The sequence below is a fragment of the Salmo salar genome, chromosome 16 (genome assembly GCF_965601325.2).
Source record: "Salmo salar chromosome 16, fSalSal1, whole genome shotgun sequence".
NCBI classification, from domain to species: domain Eukaryota; kingdom Metazoa; phylum Chordata; class Actinopteri; order Salmoniformes; family Salmonidae; genus Salmo; species Salmo salar.
Genome location: NC_138306.1, coordinates 66,606,552 through 66,634,438, shown reverse-complemented (window position 1 = coordinate 66,634,438; position 27,887 = coordinate 66,606,552). Strand labels below are relative to the sequence as shown.

At 42.4% G+C, this 27,887-nt stretch overlaps 1 protein-coding gene across 1 annotated transcript; it reads right to left on the bottom strand.

Annotated features, from left to right (window-relative positions):
* Positions 1–27,049, bottom strand: LOC145861125 (uncharacterized). Its single transcript, XM_082962831.1, has 5 exons — positions 26,880–27,049; positions 26,337–26,489; positions 13,628–13,684; positions 3,536–3,586; positions 1–2,871 (listed from the first exon to the last, which is right to left on the bottom strand). The coding sequence occupies exons 2-5, from the start codon at positions 26,470–26,472 to the stop codon at positions 2,693–2,695; spliced, it is 423 nt and encodes a 140-aa protein (XP_082818957.1). The 5' UTR covers positions 26,473–26,489; positions 26,880–27,049; the 3' UTR covers positions 1–2,692.
* Positions 27,050–27,887: the final 838 nt, after the last annotated feature.

Genomic DNA, 27,887 nt, shown 5'->3' with positions numbered 1-27,887 from the left:
TTTTTCGACTGGGTATACAAGTAAACTCTTAATTGGGAAAAAAGAGTTTGGCTGATTTAATTAATGACTGTGCAAATGTATCAAATGTGTAGCTTGATACATACCCACACCTAATCGAATGGCATTTTCATGTGATAAAACAACAGACATGAATTATCTTCAACATAAACTTGACCACATTTAGTCACCGATACAGTATTTTGGGATGTTAATACTTTGAGCATACACTACCGTTCAAAAGTTTGGGGTCACTTAGAATTTCCTTGTTTTTGAAAGAAAAGCATTTTTTTTTGTCCATTAAAATAACATCAAACTGATCAGAAATACAGTGCAGATATTGTTAATGTTGTAAATGACTATTGTAGCTGGAAACGGCATATTTTTTATGGAATATCTACATAGGCGTACAGAGGCCCATTATCAGCAACCATCACTCCTGTGTTCCAATGGCACGTTGTGTTAGCTAATCCAAGTTTCTCATTTCAAAAGGCTAATTGATCATTAGAAAACTTTTTTGTAATTATGTTCGCACAGCTGAAAACTGTCGTTCTGATAAAGAAGCAATACAACTGGCCTTCTTTAGACTAGTTGAATATCTGGAGCATCAGCATTTGTGGCTTTGACTACAGGCTCAAAATGGCCGGAAAAAATTACTTTCTTCTGAAACTCGTCAGTCTATTCTTGTTCTGAGAAATGATGGCTATTCCATGCGAGAAATTGCCAAGAAACTAAAGATCTCGTACAGCACTGTGTACTACTCCCTTCACAGAACAGTGCAAACTGTCTCTAACCAGAATAGAAAGAGGAGTGGGAGGCCCTGGTGCACAACTGAGCAACATAAACAGTGATGAGGCGACTCTGGGATGCTGGCCTTCTAGACAGAGTTCCTCTGTCCAGTGTCTGTGTTCTTTTGCCCATCTTAATCTTTTACTTTTATTGGCCAGTCTGAGATATGGCTTTTTCTTTGCAACTTGGCCTAGAAAGCCAGCATCCCGGAGTCGCCTCTTCACTGTTGAGGTTGAGGCTGGTGTTTTGCTGGTACTATTTAATGAAGCTACCAGTTGAGGACTTGTGAGACGTCTGTTTCTCAAACTAGACACTCTAATGTTACATAAGTATTCAGACCCTTTGTTATGAGACTCGAAATTGAGCTCTGGTCCATCCTGTTTCCACTGATCATCCTTGATATGTTTCTACAACTTGATTGGAGTCCATCTGTGATAAATTCAATTGATTGGACATGATTTGGAAAGGCACACACCTGTCTATAGATGACAGTGCTTTTCAGAGCAAAAACCAAGCCATGAGGTCGAAGGAATTGTCCATAGAGTTCTGAGACAGGATTGTGTCGAGGCACAGATCTGGGAAAGGGTACCAAAACATTTCTGCAGCATTGAAGGTCCCCAAGAACACAGTGGCCTCCATCATTCTTAAATGGAACAAGTTTGGAACCACCAAGACTCTTCCTAGAGCTAGTCGCCCGGTCAAACTGAGCAAAAGGGGGAGAAGGGCTTTGGTCAGGGAGGTAAACAAGTACCCGATGGTCACACTGACAGTGCCCCAGAGTTGCTCTGTGGAGATGGGAGAACCTTCCAGAAGGACAATCATCTCTGCAGCACTCCACCAATCAGGCTTTTATGGTAGAGTGGCCAGACGGAAGCCCCTCCTCAGTAAAAGGCACATGACAGCTCGCTTGGAGTTTGCCCAATAAAAGCCCCTAAAGGACTCTCAGACCATGAGAAACAAGATTCTCTCGTCTGATGAAACCAAGATTGAACTCTTTGGCCTGAATGCCAAGCGTCACGTCTGGATTAAACCTGACACCATCCCTACGGTGAAGCATGATGGTGGCAGCATCATGTTGTGGGGATATCTTTCAGTGGCAGGGTCTGGGAGACTAGTCAGGATCGTGGGAAAGTTGAACTGAGCAAAGTACAGAGAGATCATTGATGAAGCACTCAGGACCTTAGACTGGGGTGAAGGTTCACCTTCCAACAGGACAACGACCCTAAGCACACAGCCAAAACAATGCAGGAGTGGCTTTGGGACAAGCCTCTAAACGTCCTTGAGTGGCCCAGCCAAAGCCCGGACTTGAACCCGAGACCTGAAAATAGCTGTGCAGCAACTCTCCCCATCCAACCTGACAGAGCTTGAGAGGATTTGTAGAGAAGAATGGGATAAACTCCCCAAATACAGGTGTGCCTAGCTTGTAGCGTCATACCCAAGACTCAAGGTTGTAATCACTGCCAAAGGTGCTTCAACAAAGTACTGAGTAAAGGATCTGAATACTTATGTAAATGTGATATTTCAGAATTTTTTTTTTATACATTTGCAAAAATTGATAAAAACCTGTTTTTACTTTGTCATTATGAGATTTTATGTAGACTGATGAGGGAAATAAAGCTGTAGAATAAGGCTGTAATGTGGCTGAAATAGCCAATCCACTAATTTGAAGGGGTGTCCACATACTTTTGCGTATATAGTGTATATACTATATGGGCAATACAAAAATAAGTGATGTAATTATTTTGTCTCTTCGTAACAATATCTGCAGAGCTGAGATGGTTGTAGGCCCCATATAAATGTTGTCTTGAAATTAGATGACCATCATAGGCATTTCCAATTCCATAGAAAATATTGGCCCTGGTTTAGAAACGGAAAAAGTCCTGTTTCAAATGAAGTATTCTTCTTTCTATTCGTCCTTGTCCAAAATCTCTAGTTGAACCTGCTCGCTTTGAGAGTCCCTGCCATACTTGTCGACAGAATCACCACACTCGGCCTCATTGGTGTGGTAAGTGCCCTTATGCTTGACAATGTAGCGCAGTACCAGCAACGCCAGGAGCAGCGCCAGGAGCAGCGCAAAAATTCCTCCTGGGAAGGGAGAGAGACGAGTAGAAATTAGACTGACTGAGAGAGGAGAATGGTCTCTGAAAATATAGAATACTCTTTTAAAGTGTAATATGTTTTTTTATAAGACACGTTATCATAGTCGTAATCGTGAACTAGAACATCAAAGCAACATTCTATTTTTATATTTTAGTTAATTGATTTTAGGTAGGTTGGTCGGCAGGTAGCCTAGCGTTTAAGATGGTTGGGCCAGTAATCGAAAGGTCACTGGTTCGAATCCCTGAGCTGACTAGGTGAAAAATCTGTCGATGTGCCCTTGAGCGAGGCACTTCCTGTAAGTTTCTCTGGATAAGAGCACCTGCTAATTGACTTCAATTGTAAGTAAAGTTCATGACATTTCTTTGATAGAGTAACAATAGATGGCAGAACGTTGTTTCCTCAGCATGGCGAGGGAAACTATAACAATTAGGTAGGTGAAACCAGAAACAATGAGCGGAGGACTTTCCATTTACGTAATACTCATGGCATTGGTTCCATTCTCAGACTATAGAGAGAACAATAATGCTTCCACATCTGGATAACCATCTCTAAAGCTTAGGGGTTAGGCCGGGTTAATGTAAAGCGCCTCGTGACAACTGCTCATATAAAAACGGCTTTATAAATACATTGTGATTGATATATTTCTCACCTCCGAAAATAATGGCTTCAAAGGATCCATCATCTACGTTGGCGGCTCCCACTGCAATGACACCAGAACAGACAACACGATAATGACATTAGAGTGACAGGGCCTCGTAGTCAACACACAGACATGTACAGTACTTACTGATTTATCATTACATTTCCCTTCAGATTTCACCATAGCTTCATTACACTAGCTTGTTTGATGCTTGCTTGCATTGCTTATCTCTGTAGTTTGACTCTGGTTTAGACTATACAGTACTGACAGAGTTGTGTTTACAGTATATGATATGGGTTTGAGTGCAGCTATATTGTGTTTTTTTATTTTTTTTTATAGTTATTTATTACAAAAAACACAAGGAAGGGGTAACATTAAAGTATTAGAACATGAAGGACAAACAATACAGCATCAAGACACTATCAAACATGTATCGTCTTTCCGCAACAGAGCCATCCTTATGTGTGAGGGTGCGTGTGCATGATAGTGATATAACATATATGTCATAGTTTCCTTTTTCATGATCACAATCTTGTGAAGCCCGAACCCTCCAAGATCCCCCCACAGTTCCCCAATAGCTGTCCCTCAACCATTCGAGACCCCTCCCACAGTCGCGCCCCCCCCCCCCACCGGAAGATTAAAAAAATATATATACAATTAATTCCATTCCCCACCCCCAAGAACCCCCCAATGCAGCTATACTGTTGACTTTAAGTAGCCTATCTCCTGATTCTCCTGTGTCTGAAGCGTGGAGGCAGTTTGATGTACAAGTACACCCCCTGGACAGAGACGCTAGTCTAGCGCAGGGCCTGTTGACTGAATGTTATTCTCTCACTAAAACAGTGACAGGTAGAAGGTGCCTTTCTACCTGTCAAAAGAGGAAGGGAGACTAAATAAAGAGTGATGAAGGAGATGCTAAGTATAAGTTATTGCAATGGAACAGCTGTCCAATCCACCTTGACTTTAATCTAGCCGGTGGGGACACACACTCCAATCAGCTCAATGTGTGTCAGCTCAACCTATCTTACAGTGCATCACACACACACACACACACACACACACACACACACACACACACACACACACACACACACACACACACACACACACACACACACACACACACACACACACACACACGTCCCAGAACAACTTGCAGGTGTGTAGGGAAAAATGTCACACATTTCAAAAGTGCCAAGTAAAAAAAAAAAAAGAAGTGTGCTGGGACGCTTCAGTGTGTGGTTCTTCAGTATCTCATTAACGCTTAATTACCTGCTTCATCAGAGGAGTAAGTCTATCATTAACGATTCATTAATCAATTTCGTAAAATGTGCAACCCCTTCCGAGGCTGCGTCCCAAATGGCACCCTATTCCCTTCATAGTGTACTACTTTTGACCATGGCCCCTGGTGCTCTGGTCAAAAAGTAGCACACTATATAGTGAATGTTGCGCACACCAAGTCATTATCAAGATACATGCGCCGATAACCACCCTCCCTGTACAGGGGCACAAGTGTAGTGGATGACATGACCGAGTTTGAGCTGAGAGTGGGAGGTTGCTGCCTTCAGAAGACTAGCTACCCGGGGTGTAAGAGGGTAAGAGGTGTTAGTAGTGTGTGTGTCAGTACTGAGAGAATACATGTTTGAGCAGGGAGAGGATAGTTCACAGGCCTTATTAACTCTCACTGTCTGAGGTCAGAGACAGGATGGTAATTGAGACTGAGGCATGTATACTTCAGGGAAAGGCTGATCTCTGTCTGCTCCCCCCCCCCCCCCCCCCCCCCCCCCACACACACACGCACACACACACACGCAGTGAGAGACTTCAGGGAGAGATTGCTCGTGCTCGCTCTCTGTCTGCTCACACCCAGCCTTGTCATGTCCATATCCCCCTGCGTGTTCTTACAACATCTGTAGCCTAATTGTATATCTCTCCCTTTTTATATTTATACATACACTACATGACCAAAAGTATGTGGACGCCTGCTTGTCAAACATCTCATTCCAAAATCATGGGCATTAATATGGAGTTGGTCCATATGAGTGAAAAGATCTTAGCCTATAAAAAATAGGTAAATATTACTGTCTTCAGAAATCACGCATAGATACAGACAGAAGGGGGAGAGAGAAATGCCAACATGTTGTCTACTTCAAAGTGTACAGTACAAATACACTAAACATACAAAAAAGTATGTGGACACACTTCAAATAGTGGATTTGGCTGTTTCAGCCACACCCGTTGCTGACAGGTGTATAAAAGAGAGCACACAGCCATGCAATCTCTTTAGACAAACATTGGCAGTAGAATGGCCTAACTGAAGAGCTCAGAGACTTGTGGCACCGTCATAGGATGCCACCTTTCCAACAAGTCAGTTCGTCAAATTTCTGCCCTGCTTGAGCTGCCAACTGTAAGTGCTGTTATTGTGAAGTGGAAACGTCTTGGAGCTACAACAGCTCAGCTGAGAAGTGGTAGGCCACACAAGCTCACAGAACAGGACCTCCGAGTCTGTCCTCGGTTGCAACACTCACTACTGAGTTCAAACTGCCTCTGGAAGCAACATAAGTACAAGAACTGTTCATCTGGAGCTTCATGAAATGGGTTTCCATGGCCGAGCAGCCACACACAAACCTAAGATCACCATGCGCAATGCCAAGCGTTGGCTGTAGTGGTGTAAAGCTCGCCGCCATTGAACTCTGGAGCATTGGAAACATGTTCTCTGGAGTTATGAATCACACTTCACCATCTGACGGACGAATCTGGGGTTGGCAGATGCCAGGAGAACGCTACCTGCCCCAATTTCCTAGTACGAACTGTAAAGTTTGGTGGGGGAGGAATAATTGTTTTTCATGGTTCGGGCTAGGCCCCTTTGTTCCAGTGAAGGGAAATCTTAACGCTACAGCATACAATGACCTTCTAGAGATGATTCTGTGCTTCCAACTTTGTGGCAATAGTTTGGGGAAGGCCCTTTCCTGTTTCAGTATGACAATGCTCCAGTGCAAAAGCGAGGTCCATAAAGAAATGGTTTGTCGAGCTCGGTGTGGAAGAACTTGACTGGCCTGCAAAGAGCCCTGACCTCATCTCCATCGAACACCTTTGGGATGAATTGGACGCCGACTGAAAGCCAGGCCTAATCACCCCATATCAGTGCCCGACCTCACTAATGCTCTTGTAGCTGAATGGAAGCAAGTCCCTGCAGCAATGTTCCAACATCTAGTGGAAAGCCTTCCCAGAAGAGTGGAGGCTGTTATAGCAGCAAAGGGGGGACCAACTCCATATTAATGCCCATGATTTTGGATATTCGACAGCAGGTGTCCACATACTTTTGGTCAGGTAGTGTATCTTTGCCAAAGGCTGTATTACCGAAGTATTAGCTCCTGGGTGCCAATATTTTTTTCATACCATTTGTTTTAATTTCCTTTCTTTCTTTTTTTTGTGGGTATTAAAATGAGAATTAGGATGATGCCACCCAATCCCTTTAATAATGCCGCTTCCTGAATCCAAGTGTTTGACATGCGGAGGGGACCAGTAACTTTACGATCAAACTTTATCAATGTCTCATCTAAATATCATAACATTTCATGCAAAACATGATTTTGACCATTCATGACCTTTAAAAACACAAGCAGAAGTGACAATTTCATTCAGCGCTAATGGGAAGTTTTAAGACAATCTTAATCTAGCCATGACACACAGTGCTCATGGAAGAGAGATGTGCATTTTGTGCCGGTTAATCTCATATTTAGAAACATAATATGATTAATCGTTTCATTTGATGAAAAACCAAACATAGCCTACCCTCCCCTTAATCAAGACTGGTTTAGCAACATCGCATAGGTGCCTATTTTTATCCTGGCCATTAGTCAACTAGCCTATGAATAAAGAGGTTTTCAGTGGTCTACTGAGAGTGCTTTGAAATATTTTGGATGTTTTTGCCATCATGCTTTTTCATTATTCACAATTCACATACCTGCATACTTAATTTCGCTTGTTCAGTAGGCTATCCATCCCCATTTTCCAAGAGCGGCCCTTGTCCATTACCAAAGACACGCACTCTCCTCCAAACTATTCCATCCTCCAACATTCTTACAAAAAAAGGTTGCCCCCATGGGAGAACCCTTTGAAGATCCCTTTTTGGTTCCAGGTAGGGCTCTTTTGGGTTCTACCTGGAAAGGCAAAAAGGGTTCTCCTATGGGGACAGCCGAAGAACCCTTTGGGACCCTTTTTTCTAACAGTGTATAATGAGAATCTGCCTTGCACATAGGCAACTGACAGGAGAGGTGAGAGGTGTCAGGAGAGGTGTGAATAGAGGTGTGAATGTTATGCGTAAAGACATTAAGGCCTACGTGTGTACACAGTGCCATAGAACGAGAGAAGCGATTTAAGACATCATGCTTCAGACCCGTTCCTATTTAAAACAAGTTGTTGTTTAATTTATATTAGAATTCTATTAGAATTAGAAACTGTCTTTTTAGGCCTTGTCAATAGCCTAGTGAATTTAATCTTGCTTATTGACTATATTTGGCAGACTGCAATTTACAGTAGGCCTAGCCCATATAACAGTGCAAATGTTATAGCCTATGTTTAACCATGTATTTCCATACTGAAGCAATGCAACTTGAACAATGTGGACTGCAAACACGTTCGACATATTTAACGAACTAGGCTATAACGGATTAGCATTCGAATTGGAGTTGATGACAAGACCGTAAACTTGAAGCAACCACATATTTTGCCATGGAGCACATTCTGATTGGCTATTCAGGGACCAGGTCTTGACACACCCACAACTTGTTTATTCATATAAACCCAGGCCTTTCCCGCCACCGCCAGTAATTGCGCCCATAATTGTGGTTGTGAAAATAGCAAATATATTTCTACTCCTCCTTACATGTGTTATTACCTAACACAAAAAAGTGCAATAGCATCAACTGTAATAAAGTGTTAATTTAAGTCTGAATTTGCAACACCCATGGTGTTAGGGACCAACACTCTAGGGGTTTTAGTTTGTGAACACTATTTCGGTGTGTCACATATAATTTCTGAGAAAGTGTTAGATTGAACACTGTGGGTGTTAAAATTCTGATCTCAAATTTGCTATGTACTAGAGGTCGACCGATTAATCGGAATGGCTGATTAATTCGGGCCGATTTCAAGTTTTCATAACAATCGGTAATCGGAATTTTTGGACACCGATTGTGGCAAAAAAAAATTACACCTTTATTTACCTAAGCAATTCAGTTAAGAACACATTCTTATTTTCAATGACGGCCTAGGACAGATTTTTACCTTGTCAGCTCGGGGATTCATTTTTGCCATCTTCCAGTTACTAGTCCAACGGTCTAACCACCTGCCTTACATTGCACTCCACGGGGAGCCTGCGTGGCAGGCTGACTACCTTTTACGCGAGGGCAGCAAGAAGCCAAGGTAAGTTGCTAGCTAGCATTAAACTTATCTTATAAAAAACAATCAATCTTAACATAATCCCTAGTTAACTACACATGGTTGATGATATTACTAGTTTATCTAGCGTGTCCTGTGTTGCATATAATCGATGCGGTGCCTGTTAATTTCTCATCGAAACACAGCCTACTTCGCCAAACGGGTGATGATTTAACAAGCGCATTCGCGAAAAAAGCACTGTCGTTGCACCAACATCAATGCCTTTCTATAAAATCAATACACAAATATATATTTTTAAACCTGCATATTTACTTAATACTGCCTGCTAACATGAATTTCTTATAACTAGGGAAATTGTGTCACTTCTCTTGCGTTCCGTGCAAGCAGTCAGGGTAGTTTGGGCCGCCTGGCTCGTTGCAAACTGTGTGAAGTCCATTTATTCCTAACAAAGACCGTAATTAATTTGCCAGAATTTTACATAATTATGACATAACATTGAAGGTTGTACAATGTAACAGCAATATTTAGACTTAGGGATGCCATCCGTTAGCTAAAATACGGAACAGTTCCGTATTTCACTGAAAGAATAAACGTTTTGTTTTCGAAATGATAGTTTCCGGATTCGACCATATTAATGACCAAAGGCTCGTATTTCTGTGTGTTATTATGTTATAATTAAGTCTATGATTTGATATTTGATAGAGCAGTCTGACTGAGCGATGGTGGGCAGCAGCAGGCTCGTAAGCATTCATTCAAACATCACTTTTGTGCATTTGCCAGCAGCTCTTCGCTGTGCTTCAAGCATTGAGCTGTTTATGACTTCAAGCCTATCAACTCCCGAGATTAGGCTGGTGTAACCGATGTGAAATGGCTAGCTAGTTAGCGGGGTGCGCGCTAATAGCGTTTCAAACATCACTCGCTCTGAGACTTGGAGTAGTTGTTCCCCTTGCACTGCAAGGGCCGCGGCGTTTGTGGAGCGATGGGTAACGATGCTTCGAAGGTGGCTGTTGTCAATGTGTTCCTGGTTCGAGGTAGGGGCGAGGAGAGGGACGGAAGCTATACTGTTACACTGGCAATACTAAAGTGCCTATAAGAACATCCAATAGTCAAAGGTATATGAAATACAAATGGTATAGAGAGAAATAGTCCTATAATTCCTATAATAACTACAACCTAAAACTTCTTACCTTGGAATATTGAAGACTCATGTTAAAAGGAACCACTAGCTTTCATATGTTCTCATGTTCTGAGCAAGGAACTTAAACGTTAGCTTTCTTACATGGCACATATTGCACTTTTACTTTCTTCTCCAACACTTTGTTTTTGCATTATTTAAACCAAATTGAACGTGTCATTATTTATTTGAGGCTAAATTGATTTTATTGATGTATTATATTAAGTTAAAATAAGTGTTTGTTCAGTATTGTTGAAATTGTCATTATTACAAATAAATAAAAAAACATTGTCCGATTAATCGGTATCGGCTTTGCCTTGGTCCTCCAATAATCGGTATCGGCGTTGAAAAATCATAATCGGTCGATCTCTACTATGTACATATGTAACAGTGTAGGTTCCGTCCCTCTCTTCGCCCCAACCTGGGCTCGAACCAGGGACCCTTGCACACATCAACAACTGACACCCCACGAAGCATCGTTACCCATCGCACCACAAAAGCCGCAGCCCTTGCAACGCAAGGGGAAACCCAACTTCAAGTCTCAGAGCGAGTGACGTCACTGATTGAAACGCTATTAGCGCGCACCACCGCTAACTAACTAGCCATTTCACATCGGTTACACTCACCCCCCCTTTGACCTCCTCCTTTTTCCGCAGCAACCAATGATCCGGGTCAACAGCATCAATGTAACAGTGTAGGTTCCGTCCCTCTCTTCGCCCCAACCCGGGCTCGAACCAGGGACCCTTGCACACATCAACAACTGACACCCCACGAAGCATCGTTACCCATCGCGCCACAAAAGCCGCGGCCCTTGCAATGCAAGGGGAAACCCTACTTCAAGTCTCAGAGCGAGTGACGTCACTGATTGAAACGCTATTAGCGCGCACCACCGCTAACTAACTAGCCATTTCACATCGGTTACACATACAACTGTTTATTATAGTGAAGAAGGTAAACTACAACCAAAATGTAAGAAAAAACTGAAAAGTGGGGTAAGAATAAAAAGAGGCAAGTAGAAAATAGGGACATGTCAAAACAGGACAAAACAAGAGACGGACACACTGGACAGGACAGGACCGGACAAGACCAAGCAAGACTAGTGGATAAGCTGCTGGTTAGCATAGGGTTTTAACACTTTCTTAGAAATGATGTGATCCACCGAAATAGTGTTCACAAACTAACACCCATAGAGTTTTGGTCCCTGGTAGGAGGTGCCATTTTGATGTTGTCTGGAGTGGCCTGGGGGCAATACGAAATGGTCCAACAAACAGATTACCGACCATTTCGAATCCCACCGCACCTGCATTGCTATGCAATCTGGTTTCAGAGCTGGTCATGGGTGCCCCTCAGCCACGCTCAAGGTCCTAAACGATATCTTAACCGCCATCGATAAGAAACAATACTGTGCAGCCGTATTCATTGACCTGGCCAAGGCTTTCGACTCTGTCAATCACCACATCCTCATCGGCAGACTCAATAGCCTTGGTTTCTCAAATGATTGCCTCGCCTGGTTCCCCAACTACTTCTCTGATAGAGTTCAATGTGTCAAATCGGATGGCCTGTTGTCCGGGTCTCTGGCAGTCTTTATGGGGGTGCCACAGGGTTCAATTCTTGGGCCGACTATTTTCTCTGTATACATACTTCTCATGTTGCTCTTGCTGCTGGTGAGTCTCTGATCCACCTCAATGCAGACGACACCATTCTGTATAGTTCTGGCCCTTCTTTGGACACTGTGTTAACTACCCTCCAGACCAGCTTCAATGCCATACAACTCTCCTTCCGTGGCCTCCAACTGCTCTTAAATACTAGAAAACTAAATGCATGCTCTTCAACCGATCACTGCCTGCACCTGCCCGCCCGTCCAGTATCACCACTCTAGACGGTTCTGACTTAGAATATGTGGATAACTACAAATACCTAGGTGTCTGGTTAGACTGTAAGCTCTCCTTCCAGACTCACATCAAACATCTCCAATCCAAAGTTAAATCTAGAATTGGCTTCCTATTTCGCAACAAAGCATCTTTCACTCATGCTGCCAAACATACCCTCGTAAAACTGACCATCCTACCGATCCTCGACTTCGGTGACGTCATTTACAAAATAGCCTCCAATACCCTACTCAATAAATTGGATGCAGTCTATCACAGTGCCATCCGTTTTGTCACCAAAGCCCCATATACTACCCACCACTGCGACCTGTACGCTCTCGCTGGCTGGCCCTCGCTTCATACTCGTCGCCAAACCCACTGACTCCAGGTCATCTACAAGACCCTGCCAGGTAAAGTTCCCCCTTATCTCAGCTCACTGGTCACCATAGCAGCACCCACCTGTAGCACGCGCTTCGGCAGGTATATCTCTCTGGTCACCCCCAAAGCCAATTCCTCCTTCGGCCGCCTCTCCTTCCAGTTCTCTGCTGCCAATGACTGGAACGAACTACAAAAATCTCTGAAACTGGAAACACTTATCTCCCTCACTAGCGTTAAGCACCAGCTGTCAGAGCAGCTCACAGATTACTGCACCTGTACATAGCCCATCTATAATTTTGCCCAAACAACTACCTCTTCCCCTACTGTATTTATTTATTTTTGCTCCTTTGCACCCCATTATTTCTATTTCTACTTTGCACTTTATTCCACTACAAATCTACCATTCCAGTGTTTTACTTGCTATATTGTATTTACTTTGCCACCATGGCCTTTTTTGCCTTTACCTCCATTATCTCACCTCATTTGCTCACTTTGTATATAGACTTATTTTTCTACTATATTATTGACTGTAGGTTTGTTTTACTCCATGTGTAACTCTGTGTTGTTGTATGTGTCAAACTGCTTTGCTTTATCTTGGCCAGGTTGCAAATGTAAATGAGAACTTGTTCTCAACTTGCCTACCTGGTTAAATAAAGGTGAAATAAAATAAATAAATAAAACATGTAGGATAGGAACGGTTCCCAGATTGTGTTACAGTCCTTCAGTTTGTTATTTTGTTTGAAGGTGGATCTATCTAGGGAGGCCAGGTCAGACAATAAATTAAGCCAGTGTATGGTTGAAACATTGGATCTGCTTTTCCAGTTTAGCAATAGCACTTTCTGGGCGATTGTTAATGAAGTCAATAGGAAGTGTTGTTTGTCCTTGGACATAGAGGACACACAGGGGATGTCATCATCAAAGTAATTTAGTATGCAGAGCGATGGGGATGCAGGAATGGTAATATGGAGGATGACTGAGGGAATGCTCAGAACTTTTTTCCCCCAGTAATTCTGAATGATGGGACAAAACCAGTATGCATGGAGGTGAGTGTCAGGAAAGTATTTTTTGGCAGACTGGACACAGAGGTGAATCAACAAGCCCCATCAGGGACAGAGTTCTAAAGAAATAGGGAAATATAAATGAAAAGTGCAATGTTGGCAATATATTTGTCCGCCGCTTTAGGTATCTTCACACTTTGGTGTAGACAACGTGTTGGCATTTCTCTCTCTCCCCCTTCTGTCTGTATCAATGTGTGATTTCTGAAGACAGTAATGTACTTACCTAAAAAAGCGGCTGAGGTTGTTTCAGTCATATCTGCAGAAGTTGTTGTCAGAACTCCTGCGAAAGCAAGCACATAGTAAAAAGATACATTAGCTACAAACACAAAATACTGTACTGTTGAAGAGACAAAAGAAAGCCCCATTGCACTTTGCATAACCCACCTGAACAAGCCTAAATCCGGTGAAAATGTTCTGTGGACCAATGAAAAAAAAAACATGGGGGAGGTTTGATAATGCTTTGGGGTTGCTTTGGTACTGGGGGCCTTGAATATGTGCAAGACAAGTCGTTGGCAGTAGTAGCCTATAATCAGTTGGAATACCAGGTTACATCATGCTTCCCTTTTTTGCCTTTAAGTATACTATTTTTGAAAAACTGAATCTATGGCATTATATAGGATGCTTAAGACAGAAGCTTATGTTACACTGAATGAAATGAATTATTTGAACAACTGTACAGAAAGTGTGGTTTCACATAAAACTATATTCTAAATAGTGTTCCTTCAACGGGATTTGACCCCATACCCTCAAGTTCCTGAACATCCCATAGTTCCCTACTCTACCTGCTAAGATACCAGTCAAGTGAAACTACATGTACAAAATCCTAACTATATTTGTAAGTATGGTGTCCAGTAGAGGTCAGTGTTTGAAAGCAGCTTGGAATCGGATAAAGCACCAAAACCACAACGAAATAAGTGGGATCTCGCATTTTTGCAACACACGGTTTGAAAAAGCACGCGATGAAAGTTAGAGGTCAATCCCCTGTCAATCAATTGCAAGAAAATGAGCTTTAAAACTGCAAAATGTTCTTTTCACCCCATGACAAAATGTGCAGAGTTGCAGGAAATAAGCTTTAACCCTGAAAAATTCTCTCCACCAACAAGAGGGGTGTGAACAGTTTGTGTCATGAACAGTGCTTGTGCCCATAGAAATAGATGCAACATGCACAACGAGGCGCCGGATGTTCCCCAATGCTGGAAAGGGGATACCTAGTCAGTTGTACAACTGAATACCTTCAACTGAAATGTGTCTTCCGCATGGTCTTCCCTGTGGCTCAGTTGGTAGAGCATGGTGTTTGCAACGCCAGCATGGTGTGTGCAACGCCAGGGTTGTGGGTTTGATTCCCACGGGGGGCCAGTACAAAAACAAAATGCATGAAATGAAATGTATGTATTGACTACTGTAAGTCGCTCTGGATAAGAGCGTCTGCTAAATGACTAAAATGTAAATGAAATGAAGCTTCGGACGTAATTGATGACGTACTTCTGATAAAGTGCTACACGTATCGGCACTCTTCTTCGAAGTTAGCTGTTTAGAGATTTCAACGCATGCCTCGGAGCCCCGGTATCAAACGTAACATCACTATTAATCACTTCACAAACCAGCTTATTGTGATTTGCAGGTCGGATGTGGCCCATGATCCGATATTTTCAGACCACAATGTTGAGGACAACTAGGTCATAACTAAAGGCCTTACGACATGTATAATATAAAGTCATAAAGGGTTTACTTCGAATTTAAACACATCCACTTACTGTAGACAGTCACTTGGTGACGGTTTCAGAACTTAAAGTTATTGAATGCAACAACCAATCTCTGTCACTAACAAACACAGTCATGGGGGGTATCTCTCACATTCAATTGAAAGGCATCCTGGGAAAAACTCAAATAAGGCTTACAACCTACAACGTAAAAACAACACCCCCGCTAAAATACCATAACTCTACGGGTTCTATTTTTGGCTGGCGGTAAGGAGGCGCATGTGTCAAGCCCACGTTAGTTTGCAATTTCGTCATGTAAAAACTGGCGCACTGGCATTTTCCGGCCCTAACGCCAGGGTCGGCAATCTCCCTGTCTAACATCAGATCTCTTGCGCTGCGACTCAAACATTGAAATTGCATCAACGATGTCAATTAGTTTTTTATACATCTGCAGTTTGTCTATTGTGATGCAGTTCACAGCAGCACTGATGGATGTGTTGACATGACAACTGCGTCAGAGTTTTGAACGACCCTTCCCCTCCTTTTGTTCAATGCTGGCTGGAGACCAAGCTAGCCAGTAAGTAGCTAACACCAGACCCCGATGAAAGGGGAGACATAAGTATATTTGCAATAGATGAATAGTGTAAACTTTTAATTATATTTGTTGACACCCTACAGTCAAATTTTGGCACCAGTTGAGTAGCTTTCTAGCTATATAAACCACGCCCCTCATCAAACACGCCTTCTCCAATGTTGGTTAGAAGGTGGTACTTATTTAAAGAAGGGTTATTTGACTCATATCTGCAGAAGATAGGTACATTAGTTAAAAACGCAACACAGTACAATTCTTGCTCAGAGACTGAACAAGTGCCACTTCAAGTTACAGTACACTACGGCTTAGGGCTAAGAAGATTAATCAGGAGAACAAATAGGGAAGTGTCTCTCGCTTCCTCTAAGTGTGGGACTCTGCTGGTTCCCCTTGCTGCTGAGTTACAGCATCCCAATGGCTCGCTATTCCCTATATAGTGCCCTACTTTTGACCAGGGCCCATAGAGCTCTGGTCTCAAGTAGGGCACTAAATAGGTAATAGGGGGCCATTTGGGACATAACCACAGTATGCTGTATGCATGCTTCTTCTACTGTTTCTGTATCCAAAACATTTGTTAGTTGGTGCCATGCCACGGTAGTTGGTGGCATGGCACAAAATAGACTCCACAGCCCCACTGACTGACTGATACAAATATTTGTATGCGGACTAAATGTGCATGAGAACAGAATAACTTCCCAAAAGGATTGCCTGAATGCTGCATGCACAGCTTTGAACTCTGCTGGTATATCCACGAGACCAGGGAGGGGCATCATATCTCCTATCTCCTCTGCCCCACAGCTTAATGGAAGGCTACATGATGATAGTGCTTTAGAAACAAGCATTGTTGCTGCTCTGGGATTATTTAGAATTAACATACAACATACAACCTGGAACCTAACACGATATTTTGGTTTCAGCCCTCATGTTGCGTTATTTATGTTTGGGGTAATAGTTTCCTGTTCATTGATAGTAACAAGATTGTCTCCTACTTCACTTTCCATGACCTTATTCAAAGTAAGATCAAAACAGTGGGAAGACTAAATACAGTGGGGAGTTGTACGTGGCAATTGTAGTTCAATTTTAGTACAGTACAAACAGTTGTAGCGCTTGTTGTTCTCGATTCAAACCTTGGCCCAGTTCGCATCAGATTGTTATATTGAATATTTTCAAGACAATGCTGATGCAAATATGACATATAAGGGAGTATATTCTCTAGTATCACTGCAATGGAAAGGTAGAGTACGAGCTTTGCTTTGATATTAGCTGGGTTCTTTTCATGAGGGCGTCCCAGATTCCCAAGTTAACTCCAGGCAGTCGGTTGGTCTTTTGATAAAGGGATGATGGCTGACTGTAACATTCCCCCATATATCCCTCTGATGTTTCCCCTCTCTCTGACCTCCCCTCGGCTGCCCAGGGGTATAGAGTGGTTGATAGGCCAGGCAGAGGCCAAAATGACGGTAATTTACATTTATTTTGTTTTGAAGCAGCAGTCCTTGGAGAGGAGGGTGAGATGAGATGGCTTTGTAGTGAGATCATTTGGGGCGCTGGCCCAGCGCTCTGTAGTTAATGAGGTACAGACAGAGAGCCTCATATGAAGGAGAGCGGTGTAATGTACTGTAAGTATGGGCTTCCTGGTGCTGCAGGGGCCATTCACTTATTGTTATGGCTTTAAGAGGTTGGAGAAATATATTATTGCTCGGGGGGATATGGGCTAGAAGGCATCTGAGGGGGTTGTTCAGCTAAGAAAATGTTCAGCTGAGTAAAATAAGGACATCTATGCATTCATGTGGGTGTCAGAGAAAGGGAAAGAGCGAGAGAGATTTGCTGAAACAATAATGGTTGCCATTTGGGAGTACGTCTCTATTAAGGTCAACGACACTATCTTAGACCCTTTCCCTAAACAATTTCCTACAGCATATTTAACAATTCTAAATCAAATGTTCTACTTATGCAAATGTTCTCCAGTCCCCTATATGAACGGCCAGATGTTCTGGAGGAGGATTAGTGTAGAACTGGTCTCAACACACAGCCCCATCCTTTCCTCCTCAATGACATCATCCATGATGCAATGGTACAGTCAGAGCCCAGCGCAGTTAGTGGGCTAGGCTGTAGTATACTGTGTGGCCTATGTATTTGTACTATATATGTATCACTTATGCTATAGTTACTCAATACTATCTGCCCTTCTGCTATGGTGACTGTCCCTATAGTGACTTCTCCAAGGGCAGCAACGTCAGTAGTATCTTCCCTTCTGCTATGGTGACTGTCCCTATAATGACTGCCCCAAGGGCAGCAACATCAGTAGTATCTGCCCTTCTGCCATGATGACTGTCCCTATAGTGACTCCCCCAAGGTTGACTGTCCCTATAATGACTGCCCCAAGGGCAGCAACATCAGTAGTATCTGCCCTTCTGCTACGGTGACTGTCCCTATAGTGACTCCCCCAAGATTGACTGTCCCTATAATGACTGGCCCAAGGGCAGCAACATCAGTAGTATCTGCCCTTCTGCTACGGTGACTGTCCCTATAGTGACTCCCCCAAGGTTGACTGTCGCAAAGGCAGCAGCATCAGTAGTATCTGCCCTTGTCATGAGAGAAGGTTGTTCAAACGTTAAAGCATTTAAAGCATCACAATGGTTTTTTCCAGTGAATGGATGATGTACCATAACATTTGGATCTGGCTATTGAATTTGGATCAACATAACACCTATAACTTTTGTGAAGGAGCTACCTATAGGTGTGTGGCTGTTCCTTTATCAAGGCTACGACACTTACAGCAATCCATGTCCTGATTAAGATGGCAGCAGCTCGTTCTATCTCCTCCTTCTCCTCTAGGTTTATAAATGTATTTCTACTCTGATTTCCCAGCTGTCAAAGCAGCAGTTTGAGGCGAAGGCCGTGTCGCAGGAACTCTTCCAAGACCTGACTATGGTGCTGCTCTGAGCCAATGAGGTGACCTTGAGTTCCCTGCCTGGTCTACTGGGCCCAGGCCGTTTGACATGCCTGACAGATGCTTTATTTCCTCTCATTAACTTGTGAGAGGTGTGAAGAGAGAAAGAGAAGTGGAGAGAGAAACCCCGTTTATACCTGGTTCTATCTTGCGTCCGTTGTCCTGATATTGTCCACGTTCTGATTATGCCTACATTTTTAGACAGGTGTAGATGATTAAACGATGCATTGGGATCTGATGGCGATCAGATCTTCGTGACCACCTCCGGAGGTAGTCAGACACGCATTATGTCTGGATATCTTACCAGTGTAGACTGATCTGGATAGTGAAACCATTTCATTCATCATCATCCCGCCATCTAGAATCATTGACAGGTGACGCCATTGACTTATTGCATCAATATGTGTCTTAAAATGAATAAATATGGAAAGAATAACTGTCAAGGGCCAGGATATCTGGTCACAATGCAGACACAGTGTACATGGATAAGATACACATCTTACTGCCATCTGTAGACTCAATGGCTACAATGTGGGCATAGTCAGAATGTGGATAAAATCAGGACAAAGGATGCATGTATACCAGGTATAAACGAGGCTAGAGAGAAGGTGGAGAGAGAGAGAGGGGGGAATAGGGCGAGATAGGAAACAGGTCTAATTTGAGGCAGTGGACCCAGACTTGACTCCTCAGGTTTAAACCTCAGTGAGTCATTGAGCTGGAGCAAGACTTCAGGCAGGAAAGACACTAACGAGACTGAATGATCATACTGAGATGTTTGAGTAGCCCTTTACATTTGTACATGTATACAATTGAAAACGGCAGATTTGGGCACTGATAAGCACCGAAATTGGAACACAGTGTCTGTACAATAACATTCTATACATGACGTTGGAGCTCAGAGCTTCACAGTGCTGTATGGGTTTTGACTGATGAGCCTATATTTTTCTATTGTGACGAAAATTTGCAGTGGAACGCGCACCTGAATGCACTCATGACTCCTTTCTATGCCCACCAAAATGGCGATTTCTGTGACTTGCCCTGTGAAAGCGTAACACTGCACGATCGTATTTTATAACTTGGCAATAGAACAAGCTTTCAAATGATTCCCACCTGACCCAGTTTGCGATTTATAATGGGCCTTTCTTGGATTGTGTAAACAACAAAAGTAATTGTGTGATGGTGGAGGATACAGGGCTGAGTTCCAAACAAAACAAACATGTGCTTGCTCTAGGCCACTTGGAGACACCATTTAGTCCTCTCACTCAAACCCATGTCATTTTTTTTGTCTTATGTTGCACCTACTCCACATTTTCCAGGAATATTCTTATCATGTTACTGAATGTATCCAGAGTATTTTCAGATTTCATTATCAACAAATGCAGTGAAAAGTACAGTAAATGTAAAATGCACATAAAATCAACAGTGTCATGTTTGGATTCACTCTTGTCAGGTGAACTGTTGTGTCCTCATTTTTGGTCTAATAATTTCTAATAACGGCCTAGTACATCACCGGGGCCAAGCTTCCTGCCATCCAGGACCTCTATACAAGGCGGTGTCAGAGGAAGGCCCTAAAAATTGTCATAGACTCCAGCCACCCTAGTCATAGACTCTTCTCTCTGCTACCCCGTGGCAAGGCGTACCGGAGCACCAAGTCTGGGTCCAAGAGGCTCCTAAATAGCTTCTACCCCCAAGCCATAAGACTCCTGAACAGCTAATCAAATGGCTACCCCCCCCCCCCCCCCCCCACACACACACACACTCTCTGTTATTATCAACGCATAGTCACTTTTAATAACTCTATCTACATGCACATATTACCTCAATTACCTCGACACCGGTGTCCCCACACATGGACTCTGTACCGGTACCCCCTGGATATAACCGCTATTGTTATTTACTTCTGCTCTTTAATTATTTGTTATTCTTATCTCTTACTTTTTTGGGGGGTATTTTCTTAAAACTGCATTGTTGGTTAACCTGCTTGTAAGTAAGCATTTCACTGTATTCGGCACATGTGACAAATACAATTTGATTTGATAATCTCCAAACTGTTCCCTTTAAATTGCTACCATGCTTATGCATATGCTTTCTTCTGTAAGAAACATTGAAAATTAGACCTATCCATATAGGCCAACTCCCATGAGTGTAAAGGGTTAATTAACACAGAATGGTAACATAAAATAGTGAGATGTTTGACAGGAAGGCAAGTTAGGATCCACATACCATGGTGGTAGTGGATGTGGAATTTACCATGTATTTTATATATTATTTTAAACCTGTTGTGCTTGTTTCTTTTTACTTCAGTTAGTTAGAACACAATTGGTAGCAAAAAGTTGTATTTGTCTTCAGTCCATTAGTTTACATTGATCAAGCTATGTTTTAATAGCTGACGTTCAGTACTGCTCTCTTGGGAACAACATAACTTAGTTTTAGACACATTTGTAGCATCTAAGTCAACAGGAAACAGATGCATAAAGGATATAGCGGATAGTCACACACCTGCTAATCAACATCTGATTGTCTCACCTCAATGAACTCTCCCTCACAAAAAAGACAAAATTACTGCATTACAATTCTACTCTAACCAGTGAGTACATTCTAGAATGATCTCTTTGCTTCTTCACTGTCTCCCAAGGCTGTTATGACAGTCCAAGGCATGCTGCGTCCCTTTGGTATTCAGGTAGCATTGCCTTCCTCTCAGACAGCATCATGTTGAGCCTGTCGTATTGGCTCGTCAACAACAACTACAGTACAGAGTCACTTCGATGCAGACATACACGGATCCCGTCACTGAAGAGGGGAGAGAGCTAAGGGTTTAATTCGGTCACTTTGGCTGGTGTGACATGCTGTTTTGGATGGCACTGTGATAGCTGTTCTTTATCAAACAAACCGAGGGGAATATGAGTGGAGAAGATTCTCAGAGGAATGTTTTCATGTAGATAGCCTACATGATGTATGTCAGTGAGAGAAAGTGACTCTCTCCTTGTTGTAAGATAATCTCTTCATAACACTGTGTTTATCAATGACGAAGCTTTGTCTGTTATTTGTTCAAATTCAGTTCAAATGTGGTCTAAAATTGTTCCAAAGATTTCACCAGAGAGAAACGGAAAGACACATTTGTTTCTTTTCAAAACTGTCTCACAATATTTTTCCTACCCTTTATAAAACAATGAGAGCACAATTAACTCTGGTCCTTCAGTACCCCCACCAATACATATTTTTGTTATGGCCCCTGGACAAGCACACCTGATTCTACTTGTCATCTAATCATCAAGCCCTTGACAAGTTGAGTCAGGGGCTACACCAAACATCTGTGCTGTTCGGGGGACTCAAGGACCAGAGTTGGGAAACACTGGTTTAATTGGGAGACTGTTACTCTCTTGGGAAATCATTGGAACAATTTTAGACCACATTTCAATTGGTAGGGTGGAAGATAGCCTAGTGGTTAAGAGGATTGGGCCAGTAACTTGAACAGATGAACAAATATATTTATCATATACAGTGGCAATAAAAAGTATGTGAACCCTTTGGAATTACCTGGATTTCTGCATAAATTGGTCATCAAATTTGATCTGATCTTCATCTAGGCCACAACAATAGACAAACACAGTCTGCTTAAACTAAGAACACACAAACAATTATACGTGTTTATGTCTTTATTGAACACACCGTTTAAACATTCACAGCGCAGGGTGGGAAAAGTATGTGAACCCTTGGATTTAATAACTGGTTGACCCTCCTTTGGCAGCAATAATCTCAACCAAATGTTTTCTGTAGTTGCGGATCAGACTTGCATAACGGTCTGGAGGAATTTTGGACCATTCCTCTTTCCTCTTTACAAAACTGTTTCAGTTCAGCAATATTCTTGGGATGTCTGGTGTGAATCGCTCTCTTGAGGTCATGCCACAGCATCTCAATCGGGTTGAGGTCAGGACTCTGACTGGGCCACTTCAGAAGGCGTATTTTCTTCTTCTGAAGCCATTCTGTTGTTGATTTACTTCTGTGTTTCGGGTCGTTGTCCTGTTGCATCCCTCAAATTCTGTTGAGCTTTAATTGGCAGACATTCTCCTGCAAAATGTCTTGATAAACTTGGGAATTCATTTTTCCCTCGATGATAGCAAGCTGTCCAAGCCCTGAGGCAGCAAAGCAGCCCCAAACCATGATGCTCCCTCCACCATAATTTACAGTTGGGATGAGGTTTTGATGTTGGTGTGCTGTGCCTTTTTTTCTCCACACATGGTGTTGTGTGTTCCTTCCAAACAACTCAATTTTAGTTTCATCTGTCCACAGAATATTTTGCCAGTAGCGCAGTGGAATATCCAAGTGCACTTTAGCAAACTTCAGACATGCAGCAATGTTTTTTTTGGACAGCAGTGTCTTCTTCTGTGGTGTCCTCCCATGAACACCATTCTTGTTTAGTGTTTTACGTATTGTAGACTCGTCAGAGATGTTAGCATGTCCCAGAGATTTCTGTAAGTCTTTAGCTGACACTCTAGGATTCTTCTTGACCTCATTGAGAATTGTGTCTGCTCTTGCAGTCATCTTTGCAGGACGGCCACAGCAACAGTGCTGAACTTTCTTCATTTATAGACAATTTGTCTTACTGTGGACTGATGAACATCAAAGCTTTTAGGGATACTTTTGTAACCCTTTCTGGCTTTATGCAAGTCAACAATTCTTAATCTTAGGTCATCTGAGATCTCTTTTGTTCGAGGCATGGTTCACATCAGGCAATACTTCTTGTAAATAGGAAACTCACATTTTGTGAGTGTTTTTTATAGGGCAAGGCAGCTCTAACCAACATCTCCAATCGCGTCTCATTGATTGGACTCCAGGTTAGCAGACTCCTGACTCCAATTAGCTTTTGGAAAAGTCATTAGCCTAGGGGTTCACATACTTTTTCCAACCTACACTGTGAATGTTTAAATTGGGTATTCAATATAGACAAGAAAAATACATTAATTTGTGTGTTATTATTTTAAGCACACTGTCACGACTTCCACCGAAGTCGGTTCCTTTCCTTGTTTGGGCGGCGGTCGGCATCGCCGGTCTTCTAGCCATCATCACTTTTCATTTTCCATTTGTTTTGTCTTGTCTTCTCACACACCTGGTCTCAATTTCCCTCATTACATGTTGTGTATTTAACCCTCTGTTCCCCCCATGTCTTTGTGCGGAATTGTTTATTGTAAGTGCATGTGCACATTTTCTCTGGTGTGCGACAGGTTTTGTACCCATTTGTTTGTTGTTCTGGTTCCCGGTGGGTTTTATGATTAAAACTGCTCCGTTGATTACCCAGTTTTGCTCTCCTGCACCTGACTTCCCTGCCGCCAGTTACGCACTCCCTCACACACACTATGTTTGTCTATTGTTGTGACTTAGACGAAGATCAGATCAAATTTGATGACCAATTTATGCAGAAATCCAGGTAACTCTAAAGGGTTCACATACTTTTTCTTGCCACTGTTTATATATATCATGCAAGTTCTGCGCCAATACACATGTAGGATCTTAATTTGAGGCAGTTTGCTACAACAGGAATAGGATCCTGCATGAAATTATAATGGAGGAGATAGAGACCCGCACACTGTCTGAAAAAAGGAATAATTCCAAAACTAAGCCTTGAATGCAAAATAAAGATTTCATGTAATTTAGTGGATGCTCTTAACCAGAGCGACTTAGAGGAACAATTATGGCTAAGTGCTTTGCTCAAGGGCACATTATTAGATTGTTCACCTAGTCAGCTTTGGGATTCAAACCAGAAACCTTTCAAATACTGGCCCAACCCGCTAGTCTACATGCCACACAGAAAGCTGTTTATTTGAACATCATGGTGCTTAAAAAAATCATAGTAGCAATAATTTATGATATTTCTCTGTTCGCTTTTGTATATAATGTAGATCATGCATTCTATTGTACAAGGTACTGATTATAGATTTTCTGATGTATTTTCTTGCTTGATCATGTGACATGTAATTATCCTTGAAATAAAAACAGGTGTGTGTGCCGACCATTTATACTGAGTATAGCCTGAGGCCGAAACTTCTGTTTAGATATTTTGGGCACAATGATGTTCAAATTAGCATCTTTATTTTGCATTCAAGCCTCAGTTCTGGATCTCCATCTCCTCCAGTATTCTTATTTGGATTCCTACGAACCTGGAACCAACACGATTTAGTAGTAACCTTTAAAGAGCGCAGACGGCCTCCTGTCATTTAAATATCATAATTAATGGACATTTTTGTCAGGGTTGATACATTTTTCGTAATGGAAAATCATGTATGACATTTCAGTCGAAATTACAAGCTTCAGAAGTCTTTTAAACCTTCTGTAAAAAACACAGAAATGTAGCCCTATCCATATTGGCCAATTCCGAAGAGAATTGGCCTATATACTTAATACTATAAGTTAAGTATAATAAACACTAAATGTTTTACATTTCCTGCACTGCAAGGAAGTGGTCAAATTAAGATCCTACATCTGTATTTATCCACACAGTTTTCAGATGCTCATTTTATTTTCAGAGTATGTGAGGGTGCTCTTTTGTGTGTGTGTGTGTGTGTGTGTGTGTGTGTGTGTGTGTGTGTGTGTGTGTGTGTGTGTGTGTGTGTGTGTGTGTGTGTGTGTGTGTGTGTGTGTGTGTGTGTGTGTGTGTGTGTGTGTGTGTGTGTGTGTGAGAGAGAGAGAGATAGAGTGTGAAATTGAGCTGCTACCAGTCAGGATGTCCTTATCACTAGAGCAGTACCTGTGGTGCTAGAGGTGTTCTTACCCAGACTCCTCTCTGGGTTTGCGGCTGGCTGATAAACAGACACTCCCTATAATCTGCAGGTCCATAGGGTGATACCCCCTTCTAACCCTCTCTGGAGACTCTCTCTCTCTCTCTCTCTCTCTCTCGTACCTTCTTCACTGTTTCAAAGCCATATTTTCTTCCCGAGGAAGGCATTTCCTGTTGTCTAGAGCTCTCTTCTCCTTTTCCTGTTTCCATTATCTTACTTCTCTACCTCTCATACACTCAAACTATAATTCAATAACCTGTATGCAGTTGATTAATACAAAATACTTCCACGGGGTATTTGGTAGCATTCTTTATCATGTGATGAAATATTCCCAGTGAGATTGATCACAGTAGCCATATCATTCATATGCATGGTCTGTCTTCTCTTTTGGGGGTGTTCCTTTCCCCATATCACCAGAGGACCATCTCTTGGGCAACCTCCAACCTCCTCAGTCACCTGCTCTGGGCTCTGAACCTCTAACAATATTGGCGTAGATTCTGTGTGCATCCCAAATGGTACCTGATTCCCTTTGCAATGCACTACTTTTGACCAGGGCCCATAGGGCTCTGGTCAACAGTAGTGCACTATATAGGGAATAGCGTGCCATTTGGGATGCACACAGAACAGTGTGGCATTTAATTAATATACTTGTATTTCCTAAAGGGTTTGTATAGAACGTGCATAAAACAATACTTAGGAGGATAGTAGTAGGATTGCGCGGGATCCTTTTATCTACATAAAGATTTGTTTTAGGTTTTGTCCAAAAGGATACAAGCCTTTGGATTAGCTTTGTCCTCACAGCTGGTCCAAGCCAAGTTTGTCCTCTCTTGTTTCGTCCAGCACTTCCCTAAATACCACTGGAGAGTACTACCTAGTAGGTCTATGGTTGTATCATGTGTAGAAGAATGTGGTACACTTACCAGCTCTGAAGGGTTGTGTGAAGTGTTCTGTGAAATTCTGTGTGACCAGACGGGTGACAACCTCAATGATTCCTTGTTCGAATGTTTCTGGCGATGTCATTGGTAACGCCGGACCCGCTGTGGTTGATGCCTTCATGATGATGTCAGTCAATACTGGATTTACAGAATGCAGAGAAATATATTATTTCTTAAATGAAACATAGCTGTCTCCCCTTTTACATGTACATTGTTTCAGGTGATTAAGTATTTTATAACAGTTAACAGAGTGGAGATTTTCTCATACAAAGTGGGCATTTCACTATTCAAAACCACACAAGTGACACAAGTGACACCAATGACTACATGCATTATCAGGATTATTCCTCAATCTGAAAATCACTGATATGACAGAATTAATCCAGATGTTAAGGACATCGGCTTGAAGCTCTCTTCACTTTGTCTCTCTGTCCTTCTCACAGTGCAACTTGTCTACAAAGTCTATCATAGAACGACAATACAAACTCCTTAATAGAAATGATAACAGTCAAGAAATGCAGAACTCACCAATTCCAAGTCAAGCAATAAGTTTTCCTTTAACTCCCTTTCCTTGAGGATTTTGTGCAACTGTTTTGCTGTTAAGTTGACAGTAGTGTTAAGTTGGAGACCCATGCGCAATGTGTTTTTTTTTTCTCTCTCCCTTGAATGGGTGTGGGCCACATCTGTTGCTCTGTGAGCTGATCTGCTAATTCCCCTGGTAGACATGGTCTCTTACGTAGCCAAGAGTTAAGCATGCAGGCCCCTCCCTTTTACAAATGGGCCACAGCTGCTGAGTGATTGTATCACACAATAGAGCTGGCTGGGATAGGGCTAGGCGATAGGGAGGAGTGGAGGCACACACAGGAAGCCTGGGACCTACTATAGTGTAGAGTGATAGTGTCACACGGATAGAGTCCTGGGATAGAGTGAGGGCTAGGGTTATGGAGGGGAGGGAGAGAGACACACACAGGAAGACTGAGACCTATTGGGTGGACTGTAGCCTAGCAGTTAATAGAGTTGGGGCAGTAACCAAAAGTTGTCTGGTTTGAATCCCAGAGCCAACTAGGTGAAAAAATTGTCAACATTGTCCTTGAGCAAGGCACTAGTTGATCTGGATAAGAGCATCTACTCACTGACTTAAATGTAAAAAATGAAACCAGTCCTAGTCTGGACAGCTAGGCAGTGTTAAGACATAAAAGAGTTCCTGACAGACTTGTAGAACTAAGCGGAATCTCTCCCTCTAAACTAGATAGAACAACTAAGTGTTATTACACATGGTTACCTTCTGTGACTGCTAGTTGAGTATTGTTCTAGCAGTCAGGGTAGGTGATCTGTAAACATAATGACTTTTTAATCACCCCCCTTCTTCAGTGAAACTGAAACTAATGTTGGTTGTCATGTCTGCCGATGCTAAACAAACCGTTTCTAAGGAGGGCCAGATGGTGCTCAGTTGTATTGGCAATTACATGAATTACAAAGACAAACATTTACCCGTGGAATAGGCCTACATACTTAACAAAGATGAAAATGCCCACT

Excerpts from the sequence above, each read along its gene's own strand:
- LOC145861125 (XM_082962831.1), bottom strand. The coding sequence starts at position 26,472 with ATGAAGGCATCAACCACAGCGGGTCCGGCGTTACCAATGACATCGCCA. Across the intron at positions 13,685-26,336 it reads CACACAACCCTTCAGAGCTG|GAGTTCTGACAACAACTTCT; the intron begins GTAAGTGTACCA and ends TTGCTTTCGCAG. Across the intron at positions 3,587-13,627 it reads AACCTCAGCCGCTTTTTTAG|TGGGAGCCGCCAACGTAGAT; the intron begins GTAAGTACATTA and ends GTGTCATTGCAG.